Here is a 22,500-nt window from a genome sequence, read left to right as displayed (position 1 = left end):
TACACAGAGCAGACAAAGCTAAGAAAGAGATTGATCCCTCACCTTCCAGGATGACAGTGATTGGGTTAGGTCTGAATCCTTCTCCTCCAGGACACAGGGTCTTGTACTCCGCTACAGACACAAATAAGTACCACACAAACATTGAACCAGAGACAAAGTAATTGACATTTGAGGGTAAGATAACAGTTATTGACCTTTGATGCTAAATAACTTTTGATGCTATGGGGAGTAACTAGGGAAGGTTGGCGTAAGATTGACAAAACTTTATTGTAACGTACTGGAGTTGACGGCGGGGCAGAGTTCACAAGGGTTTCCCCAGGCCCCTCCCAGGGAGCAGCAGCACGAAGCTCTGGTCACGCCCACGCCGATCTCGGCGCTACAGGAGATTCCTCCGTCACCCCGCGCCAGCGTATCCAGGAAACAGTTCCCAACTCGGGTGTCTGGGATGGGGTGGAGGGATATGTCAAGGCAAGTCAAATCAAGAGACCTTAACTTCTAGTGTTCCATTTAAAAAAAAAAAAAACACATACAACATTTAACTTGCACCTCAGGCATACCATACGTATCATTCCTGTTACCATTTCCATCCCTATGTTCTCCTGCAGTGAGAATATGATATCCCAGCGGGCCAGTAGGCCGACTTACCCACACAGCCTACTCCAGTAGGGTTCAGCTCAAAGTCAGGCGGGCAGTTACACAGATAGCTCCCTGGAGTGTTCACACACAGTCCGTTGATGCAGTTCACAGGGTCCGCACACTCGTTGATGTCTGGAACACACACACAGGGTCAGACACACACACTCTTAATAAAAACACACACTCACACACACACACACACAGACACACAGACACAGACACAGACACAGACACAGACACAGACACAGACACACGCACACACACACACACACACACACACACACACACACACATACACACACACACACACACACACACACACACACACACACACACACACACACACACTTTATGGAAACAACGGCTGCAGTGAGAGGAGACACCAGAAAGCCCTTAGTTCTTTATTCATCCATTATTCAACATACACTTCATGTTCCAAAGCTCACAGGCTGCAGTCAGGCAGAAAGAGCCTTCCGCTCCTTATTAAACTATGAGTTATTTAGACAGGTGATACTTGTTAATGTCACAGAGATGCCGAGTGTGCATTACTGAAGGTGACTGATAGAGAGATTGAGTGTTGCTGTGAGTAAATAAGCAGTGTTGCTTGATGTGAACCTATAAGGGTTGCCAGAGATTGATGTACAAATGTGGTGCTTGCCAGATTGGGGTGGGGGAGTTGGTACTGATAAACACAGACATGCCAGCCATTTCAGTCCCTAACATGAACACTTATGACAGGTCCCACTCAGTGGCAGTCAATAGCAGCCATGATTACTAGCCTGCTTTATTCAACTTGTAGAAGTAGCTCCACACCACTGATACAGGATCAGCCATTTTCTAACCCTAAGGCTAGATATGGAGGTGAGGTCCTCGATCTGTGTTGAGGGCCATGCTCACCAGTACAGTTCCCTCCGCTGCGGTCCAGTTCGTAACCGTCGTCACAGACACAGCGGAACATCCCTGGAAGGTTCTGGCACGTTCCAAACACACAGATGTTCTGGAAGTTACACTCATCGATATCTATGGAGATAGGGCAAAATAAAGAAAGGGTTGGTTAGGCTATATTGTTACAGAGAGGAGAGAGATGAGGAAAATAAAGTCTGCGGTATTAGGGTATTTGCTTATAGCATGTGTGTTTGTATTTTCTATACAGTAGTCAACCTGTCCTGTGTACTGTATGCATTCAGCAGTGTGTATGTATGCCGAGATGGCTTCAAGTAGTGTTTGAGAGAGCCAAGATGGCTTCCAGTAGTGTTTGAGAGAGCCAAGATGGCTTCCAGTAGTGTTTGAGGGAGCCAAGATGGCTTCCAGTAGTGTTTGAGAGAGCCAAGATGGCGTCTGGTAACGGGGCTGTACCCTGGCAGGCCTTGCTGTCCTCGGTGGGGGTGAAGCCCATTTCACACTCGCAGCGGTAGCCCCCCGGAGCATTCAGACACTGGCCGTTCTCACACAGGTTCACGTTGTCCGCACACTCGTCCATATCTGTGTAGGGTGAGACAAAAGTTAACGATTGTTACCTCATTTAATCTTTCTGGTATGTAGATAACTGTGATAAGTGTGCCCTGTTCCTCTGATAATCCATTAAATGATGGGAAAAAAAAACGCTAAATGATGAATCAATGAATACATTTCACCAACACTGTTCTAGTGGCTGTGTGTGTCAGCCCTGTCTGTGTGTCTGACCTGAGCAGAAGAACCCGTCTCCGTTGAAGCCCTCTTTGCAGGCGCAGCGGTAGGAACCCGGGGTGTTGACACAGTCTGCGTTGGGGTTACAGTTGTGCTCCTCACTGGAACACTCATCCTGGTCTAGAGGGAGGGAAAGGGAGAGAAGGGGGGGGGTCAAATCACTTCACAAAAAACTGCCATGCAGGTCCCTATGGCATTGCTCAACCAATTCTGAGGCGACCGATGCTGAAAAGCTATGGGCGTAAGGTAGGTTGATTTGATGGATAATCATAGTGTGACTCATCATACAACTGACATGATAAAGCACAACAGACACAACAAAGGTGTTTCAGAGAGTATGAATTTGTCTCCGAGGGTCTACTCACCGACACACTTGATGCCATCTCCCACCCAGCCGTCCCGACAGCGACACTTGAAGCTGCCAGGAATGTTGACACAGGCAGCATGCATGTCACAGTTGTGAGCTCCGATCTCACACTCATCAATATCTGGAGAAACAACAAGGAAATCAATCAATCAATCAATCAATCAATCAATCAATCAATCAATCAATCAATCAATCAATGTGTGTGTGTGTGTGTGTGTGTGTGTACTGTACCTGTGCAGCCCGTGGAGCCCTTCTTGACAAAGTAGCCGAGCTGGCAGTGGCAGATGAAGGATCCCTTGGTGTTCTCACAGTCCCCGTGCAGGCAGATGTTGGGGTTCAAGTCACACTCGTTCACATCTGGACAGACATGGACGCACACACACGGAGGTTAGGCAGTGGGTTTAGACAGAGAGAGAGAGAGAGAGAGAGAGAGAGAGAGAATGGGAGTAAGATAGAGTTGACAGAGGGAATATTTGGTCTAGTGTCTCACCGATGCAGGTCCTCATGTCCATGGAGGCCATGAAGCCGTCGTAACAGAGGCAGCGGTACTCTCCTGGGATGTTGGTGCACTGGCCTCCATCACAGATGTCAGGGTTGTCCTCACACTCATCAATATCTACACAGGGGAGAGCAAAGTGCGGGAGACAGGGTGTCAAATGTGTGATGATTTACAGCATTTATCATATATATTGTTACCTTATACAGTGTATGCTGCAAGCCTGTTTATGTATTGTATATATGTATGTGTGCGTCTATGTGTGTGTGTGTGTGTGTGTGTGTCTGTCTCACCTGCGCAGGTCCTGAGGTCCGGCATGAGAGCGTATCCCTCACTACAGCTGCACTCGTAGCTGCCCTCTGAGTTAGTACAGTGTGTATCACAACCTCCATTCATGATCGTGCACTCATCAATATCTGAAATGGGAGACAGATATAAGGGTAGGAAACACAACACAAACACCCACCCACCACAAATCATCCATTTCTCTGTGACATTCCTGACTGGAGAGGACCGATACTGCAGTAGACAATATCAAATGAATGAATGAATTTTAGACCCCCCCTCCCAAAAAACGAACTTTATGGATAACAGGGTGGTTATGGTTCACTCACCAACACAGCCTTGTCTGTCCGGCGTGGCCTGGTAGCCCATGTCACAGGAGCACTGGTAGGTGCCCACCATGTTGACACAGTGGCCGTTCTTACACAGGTTGTCACTCAGCTGGCACTCGTTCACATCTGTTCACAACAACGGCACAACAAACGCAGAGGGAAACAGTCAGGACTGAACTGACCCTAACCCTAGTACAACCAGGTTGAATATGGCAGTTTAAATGACTGTCAGTGTATAACATTGTCAGTGTAAGACTGAGTCTGAGGTCAATAACTTTCAGACTAGATAGTGCATAGGCCTACTATTGTATATATATATATATATATATATATATATATATATATATATATATATATATATATATATATATATATATTTACTTGAGTTCTGTTTGAAGTTTGAACTGACATACATATTAAGCCCTCCAGTTCATAATATGACATAACCTTGTGTTTATGAACAGCACTCTGCTGTGCAGCTCACCTTCGCAGGAGGAACCATCAGGGGTCAGCTGGTGTCCAGGGGGACATTCACACTCGTAACTCCCTTCCGTGTTGAGACAGTTGCCTCCATGACACAGTAGGGGGTTCCTCTCACACTCATCAATGTCTGGAGAGGGAGAGAGGGAGGGAGAGAGGAGGGAGGGAGGGAGAGAGGGAGGGAGAGAGGAGGGAGGGAGGGAGAGAGGAGGGAGGGAGGGAGAGAAGGGAGTGAGAGAAGGAAGTGAGCTGTCAAAAGCGACTAAGTGCACACAGAGGATCTTTGAGGATATTCTCCTGCTCCCGCTTTTCAGCTGGAGAGCAGTGTGTGTGTGTGTGTGTGTGTGTGTGTGTGTGTGTGTGTGTGTGTGTGCATGTGCATGTATGTGTGTGTGTGTTTCTTCACTCACCCATGCAGTTCTTCATCATCATGAAGCCACTCTCGTAGCCCTCGAAGCACTCGCACTCGAAGCTGCCAGGTGTGTTCACACAGGTGCCATGGCCACACAGGTCCGGGGAGATGCGACACTCGTCAATGTCTGGGGGACACAGAGAGAACAGATTCCACTGGAGCCATTAGGGAAATACCAAACATTCATTTCATTCATTGTTGTGTCACGAGGAATGTTTCACTTTCACAGCTGAGTCTACATACAACACAACATCAAAAACAGTCTCACTATGTGCAGCAGTTTAGTTTGGCTCTTTCTGCCCCATTTTACATCGAATAGATAGTGCAAAGCATTATATGTGTCCGGCCCACTTCTCTCTGCCTCTATCCGTACCTGTGCAGTTCCTCTCCTCCATGGTGAGAGAGAACCCGCTGCTGCAGCGACACTTGAAGCTGCCGATAGTGTTCCGGCACGTTCCGTGGGAGCACAGTCCCTGGAACACCTTACACTCATTCACATCTGTGGGCAAACACACACAGACACACACCATTACACACCGTGAAACCTGTGGAGAAATACACACAACATTCCCACTTGTAGAAGAACACACAGTCACTCACTTCTCTAGAGCAACACACACACATGATCACATACCATGACACGTGCCAAATACACGGTTAGGGTAGTAAATACAGTAAATACAATACAGTGTTTTTCTCGCGTAGGTTCTTCTGGAACAGACCAATGACTCGCCTAACTACATTGTTGCCATACCAACAGTTTTGTCTCATTCCTACCTTTGTAGAAAGGTCTTCCGGTCAGGATGTCTCCTCGGTTGGCGAAGCCGGTCCCACGGGGGCAGATGGACTTGTACTCTGGCGTGCCTGGCTGGGGACACTGCTCACAGTCGATGCCCCAGGCAGCGCCCACGGAGCAGCAGCACAAGTCCACACGGTATCGCCCGGGCAACGGCTCCACACACTCGTCCTCGTCCCACTTCATGTAGCACTGCTCGCTGCGCACATCTGGATCACAGAGGGTTAACAGTTAGTTAACAACTAGTTCTCCACATTGAATATAGAGTAACACACGTTTACTTATTCACTAATGCTGTATTGTATAAACTGACAGTAACTACTGAATAAGGAGAGTGCCGTTTGTGATTAAGCTGTTATGCCATAATACAGTATGATACAAGTTAGCTTATTCGCTGTATTGTGTGTTCAGTGATACTGACCGTTGAATACTGACAGCATTTGTGATTGTTTATGTTATGCTATGCTATGCTATGCCGTCTCAGATAAGTGAAGTCATTACATCCGTTGGCGCGCCATCTTACCCACGCAGGTGCGCCCGCTTCCGTCCAGGGTGAGGCCCTCGGCACACTCGCAGCGGAAGGAGCCCTGGTTGTTCACACAGCGGCCGTTGGTGCAGACTCCAGGGAACACCTCACACTCATTAATGTCTGGGAGGAGGGGGGGAGGGAGGGAGGGAGGGAGGGGGGGGGGGGACAGTGTGAGGACAGGAAGAGGAATGATATTCATGGGTCATGAGTTTCTGTTGAGGCGGAGAGCGCTGTTGAACTAAATACCACAGAGACGTCTTTAATGACTGTGAGAGTATCCTTCCTTCACAAATGACTGAATGTGTGTGTTTGTGTGTGTGTGTGTGTCTGTGTGTGTGTGTGTGTCCTACCTTCACAGTTGACTCCCTTCATGCGAGCGAAGCCTCTGGAGCAGGCAGTGTCTGTGGAGAGAGACAACAGTTACACACCTCACACTGCGTTACCTTTATCATCATTATGCGTGCGTGCGTGTGTGTGTGTGAGTGTGTGTGAGTGTGTGTGTGAGTGTGTGTGAGTGTGTGCGTGTGTGTGTGTGTGTGAGTGTGTGTGTGAGTGTGAGTGTGAGTGTGTGTGTGTGTGTGTGTGTGAGTGTGTGTGTGTGTGCGAGTGTGTGTGTGTGCCGGTACTGACCGATCTCGCAGCGTTCACAGGGACTGCCCCAGGCAGCTCCCAGCGTAGAGCAGCACTCGGACTTGAGCGTGGCCCCGTTGATGTTCACCTCACAGCGGCCATCTTGGATATTCAGCCAACACGTTCCCTTCATACTGTCTGTAGAGAGAGAGAGAGAAAGAGAGAGAGAGAGAGGGGAGAGAAGAGGAAATGAAATGAGAGGAGAGAAGAGAAGAGAGGAGAGAGAATATCAAGGTACTGTATATTCCCATGTACATATCTCTCTTTGATGCACCCAGTTCATTACCAACACGACAGACCGAGAGCAATAATGCAGATGTCTGTTCAACAGCTGGCGGCTGCTCAAACCCATGCATCATTGGCTTTAATCCTATGCTATTGGATTCCTAATGGACTGAGAGCTCAGTCATAATAAATGTGATGTGCATTAGTCCTAACCACAGGCCCACCCAAAAACTAGACCGCAATTTACACTTACTCAGTGTACTGAAGCAAAGGAATATATCAGGCTGACAGAACCAGCTCATATTTAGTATTTATCTAATGACTCATATGACAGAGAAGATTACGTCTTTAGATGAATGCTAAGATGCCCCTGGAAGGCCTCCCAAACTTGTCATCTTCTCTGTTTAGAAAGAATAAACTTCTATGGGGTGTGTGTGTGTGTGTGTGTGTGTGTGTGTGTGTGTATGTGTGTGTGTGTGTGTGTGTGTGTGTATGTGTGTGTCATCATACATTCACAGTGTTTATTTATAGTAGAATAAACCTCTATGACACCTAGAAGGCCATGGCACTGATCCCACTCTTCACTCCTGCAGCTTCACTCTAACAATGCGATCATTATCTGACAGAGGTTCCTTGTACTCTGTATACGTGTGTTTGTGTATGTGTGTGTGTGTGTGTGTGTGTGTGTGTGTGTACAGTATGTGTGTGTATGTGTGTGTTAACCTGGATGTGACCTCATTGATTTTAATTTGAGTCAGATTTGAGTCGGGCGTGTGGGACGGACTGGCTCTTACCCACGCAGATGGTGTTGGTGGAGTCCAGCTTGCTGCCGTGGGAACACTCGCAGTTGAAGGACCCGGCAATGTTGCGACAGACTCCGTTAACACACGGGCTGGACTCACACTCGTTTATATCTGAAACACATGGGCAGGTCAGGTACAAGCAGAGAAGGGACAGATGAATGGGTCATCTCGAGTTTAGCTTGACATTTAGACAGACACTAGTTTACATTAACAAAGACAGGACAGGACATAAGTAGGTCACTAAACACAAAATCAACAGTTACAGCATGCAGCACACATGGTTATGATATATTTGGACATATATTGACATACTGTATATATATATATTTATTTTGACCCCTCAAATCGAGCACTAAGTCCCCAAACACCAGACAAAACAAATATACTGTACTGGTAAGCTAAAAAAGTCTGCATGTGTGTTTGTATGCATTCGTGTGTGTGTGTGTGTGTGTGTGTGTGTGTGTGTGTGTGTGTGTGTGTGTGTGTGTGTGTGTGTGTGTGTGTGTGTGTGAGAGAGTGCTCACCTTCGCAGGTCTCTGAGTCGGGTTTGAAGACGGAGCCCTTGGGGCAGGAGCAGGTGTAGCTGCCGGGGGTGTTTCTACACTGGCCGTTGTCACACAGCAGGCGGTTGACCAGACACTCGTTGATGTCTGCAACACAGGAGAGTTACAGGAGGGTTGACTGACTCATCACACACCCACATACACCAACCATGTAACCATGTTTACTGTGTAAACACAATCTTAAACAAATGTTCATACCTCAGAAATGGTCTTAAGTCACAAGAACACATCACACTGTTGAATAAGGGACCCAGCTACACTCTAACTACTTTGAGATGGGAACAACTGACCTTTAAGTCCCCTTTAAGCCCCTCTCCCTTTAAGTCCCCAAGACGACCCCTTTTTTTTAAATCCCAAAATGGACGTCTCTCAAGTCAGACTCACCGACGCAGTTCTTGCCGCTGGAGTCGGACTCGTAGCCGATGTTACAGATGCAGCGGTAACTCCCTCTCAGGTTCTCACACATGCCGTTCTGACAGATGTCAGGGTCCAGGGCACACTCGTTAATGTCTGAGGAGGGGACAGACGCAGAGACACAGAGACACAGACAGACAGAGATGCAGAGACACAGAGACACAGAGACACAGAGACACAGACAGACAGAGAGACAAGAGACACAGAGACACAGACAGACAGAGAGACACAGACAGACAGAGAGACACAGACAGACAGAGAGACACAGACAGACAGAGAGACAGAGACACAGAGACACAGACAGACAGAGAGACACAGACAGACAGAGAGACAGAGACACAGACAGACAGAGACACAAGAGACACAGAGACGTGAGCTAGGGTTCCACTAGACACTACAGTACAGAACATGTTTTCGTTTCACCTTTATTTATCCAGGTTCGTTTAATTGAAACCAGATCTGTTTTACAAGGGAGACCGGGCCCATCCTCATCTTTGGGTTAGCCTTATACAGGGTTATACTATTGCAGTACTAGAACTAAAGTGACTGTGATAGCAGGTTGGGCCTTGAAAGCCTTAAACAAACAAGCCGTAGAAACAGCCCTGATGGGCAATGAAGGTACAGTCACATGACAGTAACATGACATCATCTTAAAGTTCCTCACCTCTCCCGTCAGCGGTGATGCCTATCCCACTGCTGCATACTGCCTGGAACTCAGCTGAGAGACGCAAAGCACGGAGGAACATGTTAATGGACCACTATATCCACTGTGGCTGAAGGTCAGCATTATTGCATTGCAGATGCGGTCCTCTGTGGCTCGGTTGTTAGAGCATGGCATTAACAATGCTTAGGTTGTGGGTTCGATTCCCACTGGGACCATATATACTGAAAAATATATGCACTCACTGCAATGTAAGTTGCTTTGGATAAAAAGAGTCAGCTAAATGGTGTATATTATATTATTGAAACATTCCTCATTGAAAAGAAGGACTAGACAATGAACAGATGATCAGAGTTTCGGAGTGTTGGTCACCTGAGTTGCGGGCGGGGCATGGTTGGCATGGTTCTCCAAAGCCGTGTTCAGGACTGGCACAGCAGCACTCAGACTTGGTGACAGCGCCAGGGAAGGGTCGCGAGCACGTGCCCATCTTGATGGCGCCGTAGCAGGTGGTGCGCATGTGTGTGTCGACACACACTCTCCCGTCCACGTCGATGGCCAGGCCAGGCGGGCACTCGCAGCGGAAGGAGCCCTCGGAGTTGATACAGCGGCCGTTCATACAGATCCCCGGGGTCAGGCACTCATCAATGTCTGAGAGAGGAAGGGAAGAGGAGGAGGAGGAGGAGGAGGAGGAGGAGCAGAGAGAGAGAGAGATGATCTCATTATTTGGATAGTCAATTCAATATGGCTTCATCATTCCCCTATAATGATCTGTTGATACTCGGACTATCAACAAACTATCCATACATTTAATAGACGTCAACTTCCACTTTGACATGCAATGAGGAGGTTTACAGTACCAACCACACTGTAGACATTGAATGTTCCAGCTGCCACTACTGTATATACAGTGGCCTGGATGATCGTCAATCATCTGTGGGGGAACTTTGCATAAACGTTTACATCTGACTCACACAGAGTCACACTGTGTCTATGGTAGAACATACCGGTGCAGTAGCGTCCGTTAGGTGCCAGGGCAAAGCCGGGCTTGCAGATACACTTGAAGCTGCCGTCCTCATTGATACACATGCCATTCAGACACATGTTGGTGGTGGCACACTCGTCGTGGTCTAGAAGAGCACAGGAGGGCATTTTAGTTGTTTTCTTACCTACTCACACCTTTCTGTTCGTTGCAACTTTTGCTGAATTGTATCAATTCATGTTTTACCACATGTAAGACTGAGAAAATGTGTTTGTGGGGCATGTATATGTGTACTTACATCTTGCAGCGCTCTGAGACGTACGTGTACTGTAGATTGATTCTATAACCACACAGGTGTGTGTGTGTGTGTGTGTGTGTGTGTGTGTGTGTGTGTAATGGCTCACCGATGCAGTTCTTCCCATCAGGAGTAAGCTCAAAGCCAGCGTTGCAGATGCACTGGAAGCTTCCGTCAGTGTTGACACAGCGGCCATTACGACACATCACTCCATTCACAATGCACTCATCAATATCTGTAGAGGGGAGTGTGTGTGTGTGTGTGGGGGGGGGGGGGGGGGGGGGAGAGGTGTGTTTATTTTACCTTACTTATCTTACTGTAACTTAACATCACTTCATATCACTTTATACTTTAAGGCATTGAATCCCCTTGTGGACATGTGTATTTAACTCAACTGTCTATATATTAGCCTGGGTGCAAGTCTGTCCCTGCTTAGTTTAGCCATTTTGTTGTTGTCTTAAAGGAGAGGTGGCTAAAGCATGAATAGGTGGACATCAGGGCTACCCATAAACAACTGTTGTATCATGCGCTGTAGTTTTTGTAGTGAATGATTGGAACGTACCAATGCAGGCCTGCTTGGTGGGGGTGCCCTGGTAGCCTTCGTGACACTTGCAGTGGTACGACCCAGGTGTGTTGACACAGTCTCCATTGACGCAGGGGTTGCTGACGCACTCGTCCACATCTACACGAGGAGAGGAAGAGAGAAGGAAGACGGTTCATGTATAACTCTCTCTCTCTCTCTCTTAACATCCCTCTATGTCAGAGGTTGAATCACACACGGGAGAGTTGTGAGAGTTCCCTGCACACTCTGGAGTCAAAACCCCTGGTATTTGTAGCACAAAACTTTTACAGAGTTGACATTTCCTGGAGAAGTTCCATGTCTGGTCTGAAGATGGCAGTAGAGTATATGTAATACCATGACAGTACCAAACAGGACCAAAGGCAAGTGATACAAGACAGTGATTCGTAGTTGGACTAGCTGGTGATGAGGCCGAGAGATGACTGGATCATGTGCTCAGGATGGATGTCAAAGCCATCCATTAATACAGGAAAAGGAAAACAAACAGCTTAAAGTGTACACTACTTAAAATACATTCTAGTGAGAGGCCTACAGAGGTCAGAGTTAAAGTTGTGTGTGTGTGTGTGTGTGTGTGTGTGTGTGTGTGTGCGTGTGTGTGTGTGTGTGTGTGTGTGTGCAGGAGAGTGTGCAGCTTACCGATACACTCCCCACGTACGTCCTGCCTGTAGCCCATGTTACACTCGCAGCGATAGCTGGTTGGCGTGGGGATGCAGCGTCCATTCAGACACAGGTTGGTGAAATGCTTACACACGTCAATGCTGTCATTGATGGACACCGTGCCTGCGGATACACAACACATCACACAACCTGTCAGACATCACTGCCATCATCCTAACTTAGACTCTTACCAGATTAGTCTCACGGAGATGAAATCTCTCTGGCTATAGAGCAAAAGGTGAAAGGTCACACTTACCCAATCTAACATTTATTTACTTATTTTTAGGGCATTTCTGCTTTATTGGAATAGAGACAGTAGAGATTGACAGGAAGGATGGGAGAGAGAGGAGGGATGACATGCAAGACATGTCGATGGTCGGAATCGAACCAGGAACGTTGCGATTATGTGGTATGCGCATTAGTGTGCTACGCCACTAAGCGTCGCCCAATCTAACATTTATGAAACAAACAACCATGTCCATCCAGCCCGTATGGCCACTCTATGGTACTCTATGGTACTCTATGGTACTCTATGGTACTCCAACTCACCTATGTTGGGGATAGGAAGTTGACCTCCATTCCCTCTGAAGCCGCCTCCTCCCACTCCTCCGTTTCCTCCTACCCCTCCTCCGTTGCCGTTCCCGTTGGGGTTCAGTTTGTAGCCGCCGCCGTTCCCATAGCCGTAGCCGCCGCCCCCCCCGTTGGGGTACCCTCCACCGTTGGGGTACCCTCCACCGTTGGGGAACCCTCCGTTGGGGAACCCTCCGTTGCCTGTGCCGTGGGGAAGCCCCTCGATACACAGCCTTCTGTACTCATCTACAGGACAGAGAGCCAAGGAGAGAGTTTATGAATACCAGCAGTAGTAGTTATTGTTGACCACACTCAAACACACATTTGAGAGCAGCGCCTGGACTGGAGCAGCGCCTGGACTCGAACAGCGCCTGGACATACTATAGTAATAGCTGGGAAAAAGTGTATGTCCTGTATATACACTCACTGAGCACTTTATTAGGAACACTATACTAATACTGGGTAGGGCCTCCCTTTGCTCTCAAAACAGCCTCAATTCTTCGTGGCATTGATTCCACAAGATGTTGGAAACATTCCTTTGAGATTCTGGTCCATGATGATATGATTGCATCACGCAATTCCGGCAGATTTTTCTGGGGCACTTTCAAGCTGTGAATCTCCCGGTCTACCACATCCCAAAGGTGTTCTATTGGATTCAGATCCGGTGACTGGGAAGGCCACTGAAGAACACTGAACTCACTTGTCATGTTGATGAAACCAGTTAATCGCTGGGAAAAAGTGTATGTCCCGTATATACATGCTCCACTGCTCTACCTTGAGTAGTGTCTCTCACCCTGTCTAGGAAGTGTGTGTGTGTTTTTCAGCAGGGCGAGGGGAGTGAACCCCAGAAGAAGTAATAGACTCCAGTCTGAGCCAAGGAGAAGGCCTCCCATTGTAATGAAGAGTGGTGGGATTGTCCATCTCTTTCCCTCTCTCCCACACACACACGCTCACACACGCTCACACACACACACACACACACACACACACACACACACACACACACACACACACACACACACACATAGTTATGAGCAGACACAAATCAGACACTGGAGACACGCTCAAGACACACTCGCATGGGGGAACAGACATATATTCCAGCTTGATTGAAGAGACTGGGGTCATTATCTTCACCCCAATCTTTTCCATCTTTCTGTGTTTTCAATTATGATGTCATGTAGTTGAGTTTTGAGTGGAGCCCCTTTTCCACAGTGGTGTGATGGGGTCTAGGACACCATACTGCAGTCCTGCTGGGCTGGTGGATGATTTACATTGACACTAATAGGTTTCAATGCTATGACCAAGTTCAACTAGCTCTACAATGTAACACATGTAACAAAAGGAAACCTCAGTTAGTCATGTGCAATAGAGCTGTGGTCATTTGCTGGGTGGTGTCTAGTGAGAGTGTGTCTGTGTGTGTGAATGTGTGTGAGTGTGTGTGTGTGTGTGTGTGTGTGTGTGTGTGTGTGTGTGTGTAAGTGTGTCTGTGTGACTGTATCTGTGTAAGTGTGTCTGTATGAGTGCATCTGTGTGAGTGTGTGTGTGTGTGTGTGTGTGTGTGAGTGTGTGTGTGTGTGTGTGTGTGTGAGAGTGTGTCTGTGTGAGTGTGTCTGTATGACTCCACGTAGCCCCTGTGGGTCTATCTGTTGTGAGTTGTGTGTGTTGTGAAACAGAAGAAAAAAAGGTTTTGACTCTGTGGTGAGTCATGGTGAGAATGTGAGAGGGAGAGTGTGCTCTCTGTGGACCAGTCATGGTCTGGGGTTGTATAAGGTGGTCAGACGTTGCGTCACATGACGATGGGACTGTGAGACTGTGGACTTGGACTCACCCGGGTTTGTGGTTTGTGAGGTTAAGGTGAGGCTGTGTGAGGGAGGGAGGGAGGGAAGGGAAGAGTGTACTCACCGGACCCCCTGACGGGGCACATCTCTGGGATCAGTCCTGAGGCCCAGCAGCGTCCCGTGTCGCAGCAACACTGCATCTTAGTGTACTGGCCCCCCAGCTCGGCCGCACAGCGCCCATTCGCCAACGCAGAGAAACACGTGCCCACGCGCTGATCTGAGAGGGGGAGAGGTAGAAAAAAAGGAGCAGAGAGAGAGAGAGAGAGAGAGAGAGAGAGAGTGGTCAGTAAGACTCAAGGTGAATCACTCAAAAACAGTTTTCGACACAACCAGGGCTGACTATACTATTGGCCATGTAGAAAATATCCAAATGTGTTGAACTAATTAATCTGAATTAGAATAATGGGATCAATAATGCCCCCCCCCCCCCATCCCCCTACTTGGGATGTTTCTGTTGAGGGGTGACAGTGGAGGAGGTGTGGTCATTAGCCTTGAGGAGGGGTTAGAGGTAACAACCGTCCCCAATTACCTGAGCTGCTTTCACCCTGAAAGTGAGGAGCACGCCTGCCCTTTACATGGAAGCCTGGGAGGAAGCTGCTTTATGGGCTGGGAGTGGGAAAGGTTACCAGGGGTCCTGACTAACTGCAGGCATCTAAAGGGGCCTCCTAAAATGGGCCTGTTTGCTACAGCTTCCCAGGTCAGGGTCAATGGGGCGGGGGTTCAGAAAGGGTGTGTTTGGGGGTAAGTGGAAAAGAAGGGTCTCCAACTCCCTGGGTTTGGGAATGTTTGTGTGTGTGTGTGTGTGTGTGTGTGTGTGTGTGTGTGTGCGTATGTGCGTGTATGTGTGTGTGTGTGTGTGTGTGTGTGTGTGCATGTATGTGTATGTGTGTGTGTGCATGTTAGTGTATGTGAGTGCGTGCAAGCATGGTGCGTGTGTGAGAGTGAGTGTGAAAGTGTATGGGGAAAGAGAAAGAGAGAGAGAGAGAGGAAAGAGGGGAGAGGGGGGAAGGGGGGGGGGGCGCTAGTCGATTAACTTTGCTAATGAGCCAGCAGTCTGGAATTAATCAGTTCCATGTGGAGCAATCCTGGCCAATTATATTGGACATGAGAAGCTGTGTGTCTGGGGCTTCAGCAATGCACTTTCAACAGAACTCAACCCCCCCGGACCCCTTCTCAGGGACCAACCCTGGGGGGGGGAGAGAGAGGGGATGGGGGGGGGCGGTGGTGATGGGGATGATGATGACTTAAATTGGAACCAGACCCTGCTAGCTAGTGAGAGCACAGACAAACGTATGCTTTCATTTTGCAGGCATTTTTACAGACTGGGCTTTGCTTTCACAGTGCGACAGGGCATTAGGCTCTGATTAGGGTCGGGCTCAACAGCTCCCCCCGGCCCGCTTCTCCATGCTACGGCTGAAGCCCCAGAGCCCAGAGCCCAGAGCCCAGAGCCCAGAGTCACAACCCAGAGCCCAGAGCCCAGAGCCCAGAGCCCAGAGCCCAGAGCCCAGAGCCCAGAGCCCAGAGCCCAGAGCCCAGAGCCCCAGAACCCAGAGCCCAGAGCCCAGAGCCCAGAGCCCCAGACCCCAGACCCCAGACCCCAGAGCCCAGAGTCACAACTCAGACTCAGACTCAGACCCAGACCCCAGCCCAGGGCCAGGCAGGCAACCAAGAAATCAGCCGCGGTCTGCCGACATTCCAAGACCCCCCCGCTCAACTCATGAGTTCCCAACCCGAGAGAGGGGGAAGAGGGGGGGGGGGGGGGGAAAGGGGAAGGAGGGGAGATTTAATCAATAATTCTGGGTCAGGAGGAAAGCAAGGGGGAGTTTAGTTACCTTACCCTCTCCACTCACAAATTGCACCCAAGCAAGAAGGCGCAGCACAGCAGCCAACTGGGGACCTATCATTGGCCTGGCTGTGTGTGTGTGTGTGTGTGTGTGTGTGTGTGTGTGTGTGTGTGTGTGTGTGTGTGTGTGTGTGTGTGTGTGTGTGTGTGTGTGTGTGTGTGTGTGTGTGTGTTTGACCGCACGGTCTGAGACGGAGGATATATGAGGGCCATGTCAATGTGTCAGACATGGCTGAGATCTGGGCTCTTCTTTATTTGTTCCTGGGGACTCTGCAGTTCAGCAGGTTACACAAGACAGATGGCTGGTCGGGGTGAGAAACCACAAAAGTAGGAAGAGAAAATGGGCCCGGAGGAAAGAGGGAAGAGAGGGATGACAGAGAGAGAGGGAGAGAGTGAGAGAGAGAGAGAGAGAGAGAGAGAGAGAGAGAGAGAGAGAGAGAGAACAGGCGGGAGACAGAGAAAGAAAGAAGGTCTGTCCCGTCAAGAAGAGACTGGGGAGGAAAGGGAGAGAGGAGAGGGAGAGAGGAGAGGGAGGGGAGGGAGGAGAGGGAGAGAGGAGAGGGAGGGAGGGGAGGGAGGAGAGGGAGAGAGGAGAGGGAGGGGAGGAGAGGGAGAGAGGAGAGGGAGGGAGGAGAGGGAGAGAGGAGATGAAGGGAGACCCTTTGCCAGAGTCAACAGCGAGCATCTCTAGCCTGGGCTCAGGAATGTTAGCAGAGGGAAATAGCTCCTGCATGACATGCTCTCCTCTCAGTCTACCCCTGATACACAGAGAGAGAAAGAGAGAGAGAGAGAGAGAGAGAGAGAGAGAGAGAGAGAAAGGGCTAGGAAAAGAGAGGGAGTCTCTTAGGTAAGAGAAAACCGAGAAAGCACGAGACCCAGCTCTGTCCTCCCCTTCCTCTCCCAGTTGGAACATGTCATATGTCCCCCTCCCTCCCCAGTGGACCGTCTCGCCTGGCCCTTCCTAACATACTACAGCCAACAGCTCATTTCCTACACGCATGTTCCTAATCGGACAACGCTTCCCTCTCCCGCTGTTCGATCCCTCTTTGTTCCGGCTCTGACAACAGAGAAAGGGAGAGTTTAGTTTTCCTCCCCACCAGCCCCCTCTCCCTCCCCACCAGCCCCCTCTCCCTCCCCCTCTATCCCTTCCTCTCTCCCCCTCTATCGCCCCTCTCACTCTCCTTCTCTTTCCCTATCTCTCTCTCCCTAACCCCGTCTCCATCTCTCCTTCCCCTTCAGTCCTACAGTATCCTCTCCCCCACTCTCAACCGCACCCCCCCCCTCCCTTTCTCTCTCCCATTCCCTCAACCCCCCCTTTTCTCTCCACCTTCTCTCTCCCCCTCTCTCCCCTCCCGGTGTTGGCTCATCCTGCTTGTTGTGGAGCTGGTGTCAGCTTTGTTCTGCTCACAGTCACTAAGTGATGCCACATGTCTTCTACCTTGACTTTAAAAACAATCCATCTGCCACACGTCTGCCTGGCAGAGACACAGACTGGGCTCCCTGTGAGATGGATGTCGTCCACCCCTGTTCATTGTTCATTGGCATTTTTCAGCCCCCCCCCCCATGCCCCCCCATGCCCCCCTTGCCCAAAGACAACAAACAAAGTACAGCAGAGATTTTTCAATTTTCAACAGATGATGGAAAATGGATCGCGTGCCAAAGACGGGTGAAAACACCGAAAAATGACCCGGGAGGGAGTTCTGAATGAGGCATTCTCCCAGCACAACTTTTCAATTAAAGCAATCAAGTGGTTCTGCTTGACTACAGGGTCTCTGGGTGAGGCAGAGTCGGGTTCACGCACGTCGGACGCTGTTTGGAAAGGGGAGGAGAGCAGGCGTCCATTTTGGGGCGAGCTAGCTGAAGATGATTGCAGGCCTACCTTCACACCTGGTAGTGTTTTCACTGCAGATGTCACGGCTCTGCTTCCGCTGTGTGTGTGTGTGTGTGTGTGTGTGTGTGTGTGTATGTGTGTGTGTGTGTGTGTGTGTGTGAGTCAAAGAAGCACTACCACATATTAGCATAGTCAAGGTTGAGCAGCAAGCGCACGTTCTTGGAACTGCACATATTGACCGCAAGCTTCCTTGACTCATCAGAAAACTACTCACAGGAAAGAGGGATGAAGGGAGGGGTGGAGGGAAGGGTGGAGGGAAGGAAGGAGGGAGGTGTCTGTCCAGATGTGAGCACTCAATGGCTAGCCAGGTGGCTAAAAGCAGGGTGAATGAGATGGGGGGGAAGAAGGAATGTGTGTGTGTGTGTGTGTGTGTGTGTGTTTGTTTTACTCACCTACACATCTGGACCCGTCTGTGCTGGTGATGTAGCCGCGGGGACAGGTGCAGACGTAGCTGCCGGCCGTGTTGGTGCACTCACCCCCATCACACACACCTGGGATGGTACTGCACTCATCAATGTCTGAAACACAGACACACAGACACAGACACAGACACAGACACAGACACAGACACAGACAGACACAGACACAGACACACACAGACACAGACACAGACACACACACACACACACACACACACACACACACACACACACACACACACACAGGGTAAAGAGTTAGAGAACACATACACTATTAATCACATACACCTTCATATAACTTCAATCACAGACTTTCTATAACCACATCAGTCAAATACAAAGGGAGTTCCCGAGTAGAGCCACTACACATTACTGTTCTATGGAGGGAACCACCACAGAGACACAGTCAAGTATGGGAGGCTGGTGGAGTCCTCCGATTTCTACCTCCACCAGCCTCCACTGCAGTCAAGCCAACTCAACTGAGGTCTGAAGTCTACAAAAGAGGGGGGTTCAATGGAAAAGTCTCCTGGTCTGTTTCCAGCCAAACACTCATGACTGTGTTTCACGCTGCTCTACGTTTAACAATGTTCAACACACCTCAGTGGACTTCATAACTGTGGTTGAATTTAAGGAGGTCCAAATAGTGAGAGTTTCCATCCCACACAAGATGGGATCACATCAACACAGTGGAGCTGCACCACAGAGCCTACAGTACCTGGGAGTGGAGCTGCACCAGGGAGCCTATAGTACCTGGGAGTGGAGCTGCACCAGGGAGTCTTATATACAGTACAGTGGGACACTGGGCCTGGGAGTGGATGAGTGCTAGAGAGTCTAACCTAGGCCTGGGAGTTGAGCTGCACCAGAGAGCCTAACCTAGGCCTGGGAGTTGAGCTGCGCCAGAGAACCTAACATAGACTTGGGAGGCAGTCAGCAATAAGAAGTAATACAGTAAGACTTGGCATGACCTAGTACCTCTGAATGCTATACTGTATGATTGGTAAGTAGAAGCGAATTTCCAGAAGTCATTGGGTTTTTATGACGTGTTACGCTTATTTATATGCATACGTAATGACAGTATGCGTGTAGACCGGGTGTGTGTATCGTGCCGTGTGAGAGGCGTAGTGGTGTGTGTGTGTTGTCGGCAGGTTGGCATTAGTGGTGTGTCTGGAGTGGTGTGTGTGTGTGTGTGTGTGTGTGTGTGTGTGTGTGTGTGTGTGTGTGTGTGTGTGTGCCTGTGTGTGTGTATGTAATGACGCACACAGTGGGAAGTTAAGAGGCACCGCGTTCCCCTGCTGAGTATTGTCCAAATGCAGTGGTAAAAAAGGCTCTCCTGAGGTCATAAAAGCCCAGCAAAATAAACCTTGTGTCAGCATTCCCCATGAATAGAGCCAGACTTTACACACACACACACACAAACACGCGCGCACACACACACACACACACACACACACACACACACACACACACACACACACACACACACACACACATAGACATGGAGCTGTGTGAGAAGGGAAATGTCTGCCACCTGGATAAATGACCACTGTTCAGCCATCAAAGTGTGCAAAGTGTGTGTGTGTGTGTGTGTGCGTGTGTGTGTGTGTGTGTGTACACAGTATGTTCATAAGAGAGAGGCTGTACAGTATGTGTGAAAAATGTGTGTGTATGTGTGCAGCAGAATGTGTGTGTATGCCAGTGTGAGTGTGTGGGCCTATAAGTGTCAAAGCGATGGGGAGGTCCGTGTATATAATGAGAAAGTCAACTCGTCTTTGCCTCCCAGATGCTGTAAGTGTGTCTTTGTTCCAGTGCTAACTGCTGGTGCAGAGCCAGAGGACTGTATTTATGGAAAGAAAAAATGGGGGGGGGGGGGAGAGGAGAATAAAGAAAGACCGAAACATGGCTTGGACCGAGAAGGAGCTATGAAACCCAGCAGGTTGCGTTGCACAAGAAGAACTGCCTCCCTGATGTCTTAACTGCTCCAAAGCTGGCTCCATTGGGACCAAGTGAGAAATGAGGCTATGTTTGTGCATAAACTTGAAGGGTATTTTCATAGAGTACATATTTTCCCTCAGGAGTAAAGCTGATAGTCTATGTTTTACAAAATTGGGCTTCAAAGCTCATGGCTGTGCTATTCGAGGTATCTGGGCTTTTATGGTTGTAGAATCTGTTGTGTTTTAATGGCCTTTGGAATGCTTGCGTTTTTTTAAACAAAAAAAGCTGACTGCCCCACTCAAGTCATAAACAATGTTCCCTAAATGCTCCCCTTCCACTCCTCCAACACCCCCCACCTTGGCCCAAACTAAGCCCATGGATAGAGCCTCTGGCTTGGGGGCTGATCCACGACAGTGTCCCATTGTCCTGTAATTATCTCCCATCTCACCATTCCTCACCGTTCCTCCCCCCTCCTCACCCCACCAAGCTTCAAAGACCACCAGGCACCTCTCCTGCAAGTCCAACAAATAGGCCTCCAGTCACCATTCGGTACTGCACATTCGGTAGGCCTCTAAGTGACACAGGAACAACAGCCGGTGTGTTTGTCTATGTGTGTGTGTGTGTGTGTGTGTGTGTGTGTGTGTGTGTGTTTATATGTGTCCAAGTATGTATGCATGCATGTGTGTGTGTGTGTGTGTGTGTGTGTGTGTGTGTGTGTGTGTGTGTGTGTGTGTGTGTGTGTGTGTGTGTGTGAGAGAGAAGCTCATTTGAGGATCCTCCAGGTGTGGATGTTTAACCCGTAAGTGACCCTCAGGGTCTTCTGATCCCTCCAGCTGTCTCTGGAGTCTGGACTTATTATCTGTTTCTTGAGTCTAGCCTGTATGTGTGTGTGTGTGTGTGTGTGTGTGTGTGTGTGTGTGTGTGTGTGTGTGTGTGTGTGTGTGTGCATGTGTGTGTGTGAAGCGGAGGAGGGGGGGGGGGGGGGGCGGGGGCTGTGTAGGACCTTTACAGGGGGGCTGTGAAGGGGGCTGTGAAGGGCTGTGAAGTGAGGTGGGTTTCAGGCCCTAGGAGCTGTGGGGTTTGGTGGGACCCTGGGGAGATAATGGGTGAAGTGGGTACTGTATTTGGGACCTGCCCTGGTCAGGCTCTGCCCTGTATCAGGTGAGTGGCTCCACATGCCTGGAGGAGTCCAAGGAAGGAATGCGACCACAGAGGCCCACACTCAGACCCTGTTGAGTACCTCTGTCCACTCCTACACCCCTACCCATTCCAACTGTCAACTGGAGCACCATAACTCCCCGTAACGTTCAGTCTGATCATTGAGGACCGAAATCGAACAGATGGGTACAATTACACTCTGACTTTCACATGCAGCTAGAGGGAGTTCACAACTGTCAGGGGGAGCAACTCCTTCAGTATTTACTTACCATGGCATGGTAGTGTCAAGGTAAACAAGTACCAAACAATTTGTTGTCAACGACGAACGTTGTTGTTAACGACACAGCATCAGACAGTGTAGCTCTTCTTGGGTCTGTAGAGTACCTCTTTTGGCTGAAACAACAGCCCCTTCCAAGCCCCCCAAAGAGTAGGCCCGGCTCCAACACCCACAACCCCTGCTGACACTAAGTGTCTGCCTGTTTTCTCTGCGCATTGTTTAAATTCCACCCAGTCAACACATAGTAAGATGACCCTCACTTGAGTCAAAGTGTGTGCATGCGTGTGCCTGTGTGTGTGTGTGTGTGTGTGTGTGTGTGTGTGTGTGTGTGTGTGTGTGTGTGTGTGTGTGTGTGTGTGTGTGCATGTTTCTAAACATTTCCACTCATTTGCGGATTTCCATACTGGTGACTATCGGCAAAAGTATTCAAAACACTGATCGTGTTCTACCACAAAACAGAAGAGGCTCACCACTCATAAACCCCCTTGCATTCTAACAGTTACTGAGGCACATAACCAGTTATGACTTAATACCACATTTCATCCCATTCATTCACCATAATACCCACTCATATAATCTTTCTATGGGTAATATATCTGTGTTATAACAAAAAAAATACCTACGTTATAACTGTTAGAACTTACCTTCACACTTATGGCTGGTGTCACTCTGGCGGTGGCCTGCTGGACATTTACACTCGTAGGAGCCAACAGTGTTAATACAGTTGCCCCCTGCACACAGCCCTG

General features: G+C 49.1%; 1 protein-coding gene across 2 annotated transcripts in view; it reads right to left on the bottom strand.

Moving 5' to 3' along the window:
- Positions 1-22,500, bottom strand: part of fbn2b (fibrillin 2b) — a gene marked incomplete at its 5' end in the record, with an annotated part of 62,744 nt that overhangs the window by 15,679 nt on the left and 24,565 nt on the right. For both annotated transcript variants that reach the window (XM_083672407.1, XM_083672408.1), the window contains 31 exons: positions 43-111; positions 279-440; positions 646-768; positions 1,534-1,656; positions 1,993-2,118; positions 2,320-2,442; positions 2,688-2,810; positions 2,921-3,046; positions 3,180-3,305; positions 3,479-3,601; positions 3,800-3,925; positions 4,284-4,409; positions 4,690-4,818; positions 5,065-5,190; positions 5,469-5,696; positions 6,011-6,136; positions 6,367-6,417; positions 6,647-6,784; positions 7,666-7,785; positions 8,199-8,324; positions 8,622-8,747; positions 9,316-9,369; positions 9,685-9,960; positions 10,317-10,439; positions 10,696-10,821; positions 11,149-11,268; positions 11,803-11,946; positions 12,373-12,639; positions 14,299-14,451; positions 18,361-18,486; positions 22,399-22,500. The exon at positions 22,399-22,500 is cut by the window's right edge and continues 24 nt beyond it. In XM_083672407.1, coding sequence (XP_083528533.1) covers positions 43-111; positions 279-440; positions 646-768; positions 1,534-1,656; positions 1,993-2,118; positions 2,320-2,442; positions 2,688-2,810; positions 2,921-3,046; positions 3,180-3,305; positions 3,479-3,601; positions 3,800-3,925; positions 4,284-4,409; positions 4,690-4,818; positions 5,065-5,190; positions 5,469-5,696; positions 6,011-6,136; positions 6,367-6,417; positions 6,647-6,784; positions 7,666-7,785; positions 8,199-8,324; positions 8,622-8,747; positions 9,316-9,369; positions 9,685-9,960; positions 10,317-10,439; positions 10,696-10,821; positions 11,149-11,268; positions 11,803-11,946; positions 12,373-12,639; positions 14,299-14,451; positions 18,361-18,486; positions 22,399-22,500 — 4,137 coding nt within the window. The remainder of the gene's footprint in view (positions 1-42; positions 112-278; positions 441-645; positions 769-1,533; positions 1,657-1,992; positions 2,119-2,319; positions 2,443-2,687; positions 2,811-2,920; positions 3,047-3,179; positions 3,306-3,478; positions 3,602-3,799; positions 3,926-4,283; positions 4,410-4,689; positions 4,819-5,064; positions 5,191-5,468; positions 5,697-6,010; positions 6,137-6,366; positions 6,418-6,646; positions 6,785-7,665; positions 7,786-8,198; positions 8,325-8,621; positions 8,748-9,315; positions 9,370-9,684; positions 9,961-10,316; positions 10,440-10,695; positions 10,822-11,148; positions 11,269-11,802; positions 11,947-12,372; positions 12,640-14,298; positions 14,452-18,360; positions 18,487-22,398) is intronic.

Source organism: Argentina silus (assembly GCF_951799395.1).
Source record: "Argentina silus genome assembly, chromosome: 6".
Classification (NCBI taxonomy): Eukaryota; Metazoa; Chordata; class Actinopteri; order Argentiniformes; family Argentinidae; genus Argentina; species Argentina silus.
This window is presented reverse-complemented; position numbering and strand designations above follow the sequence as displayed.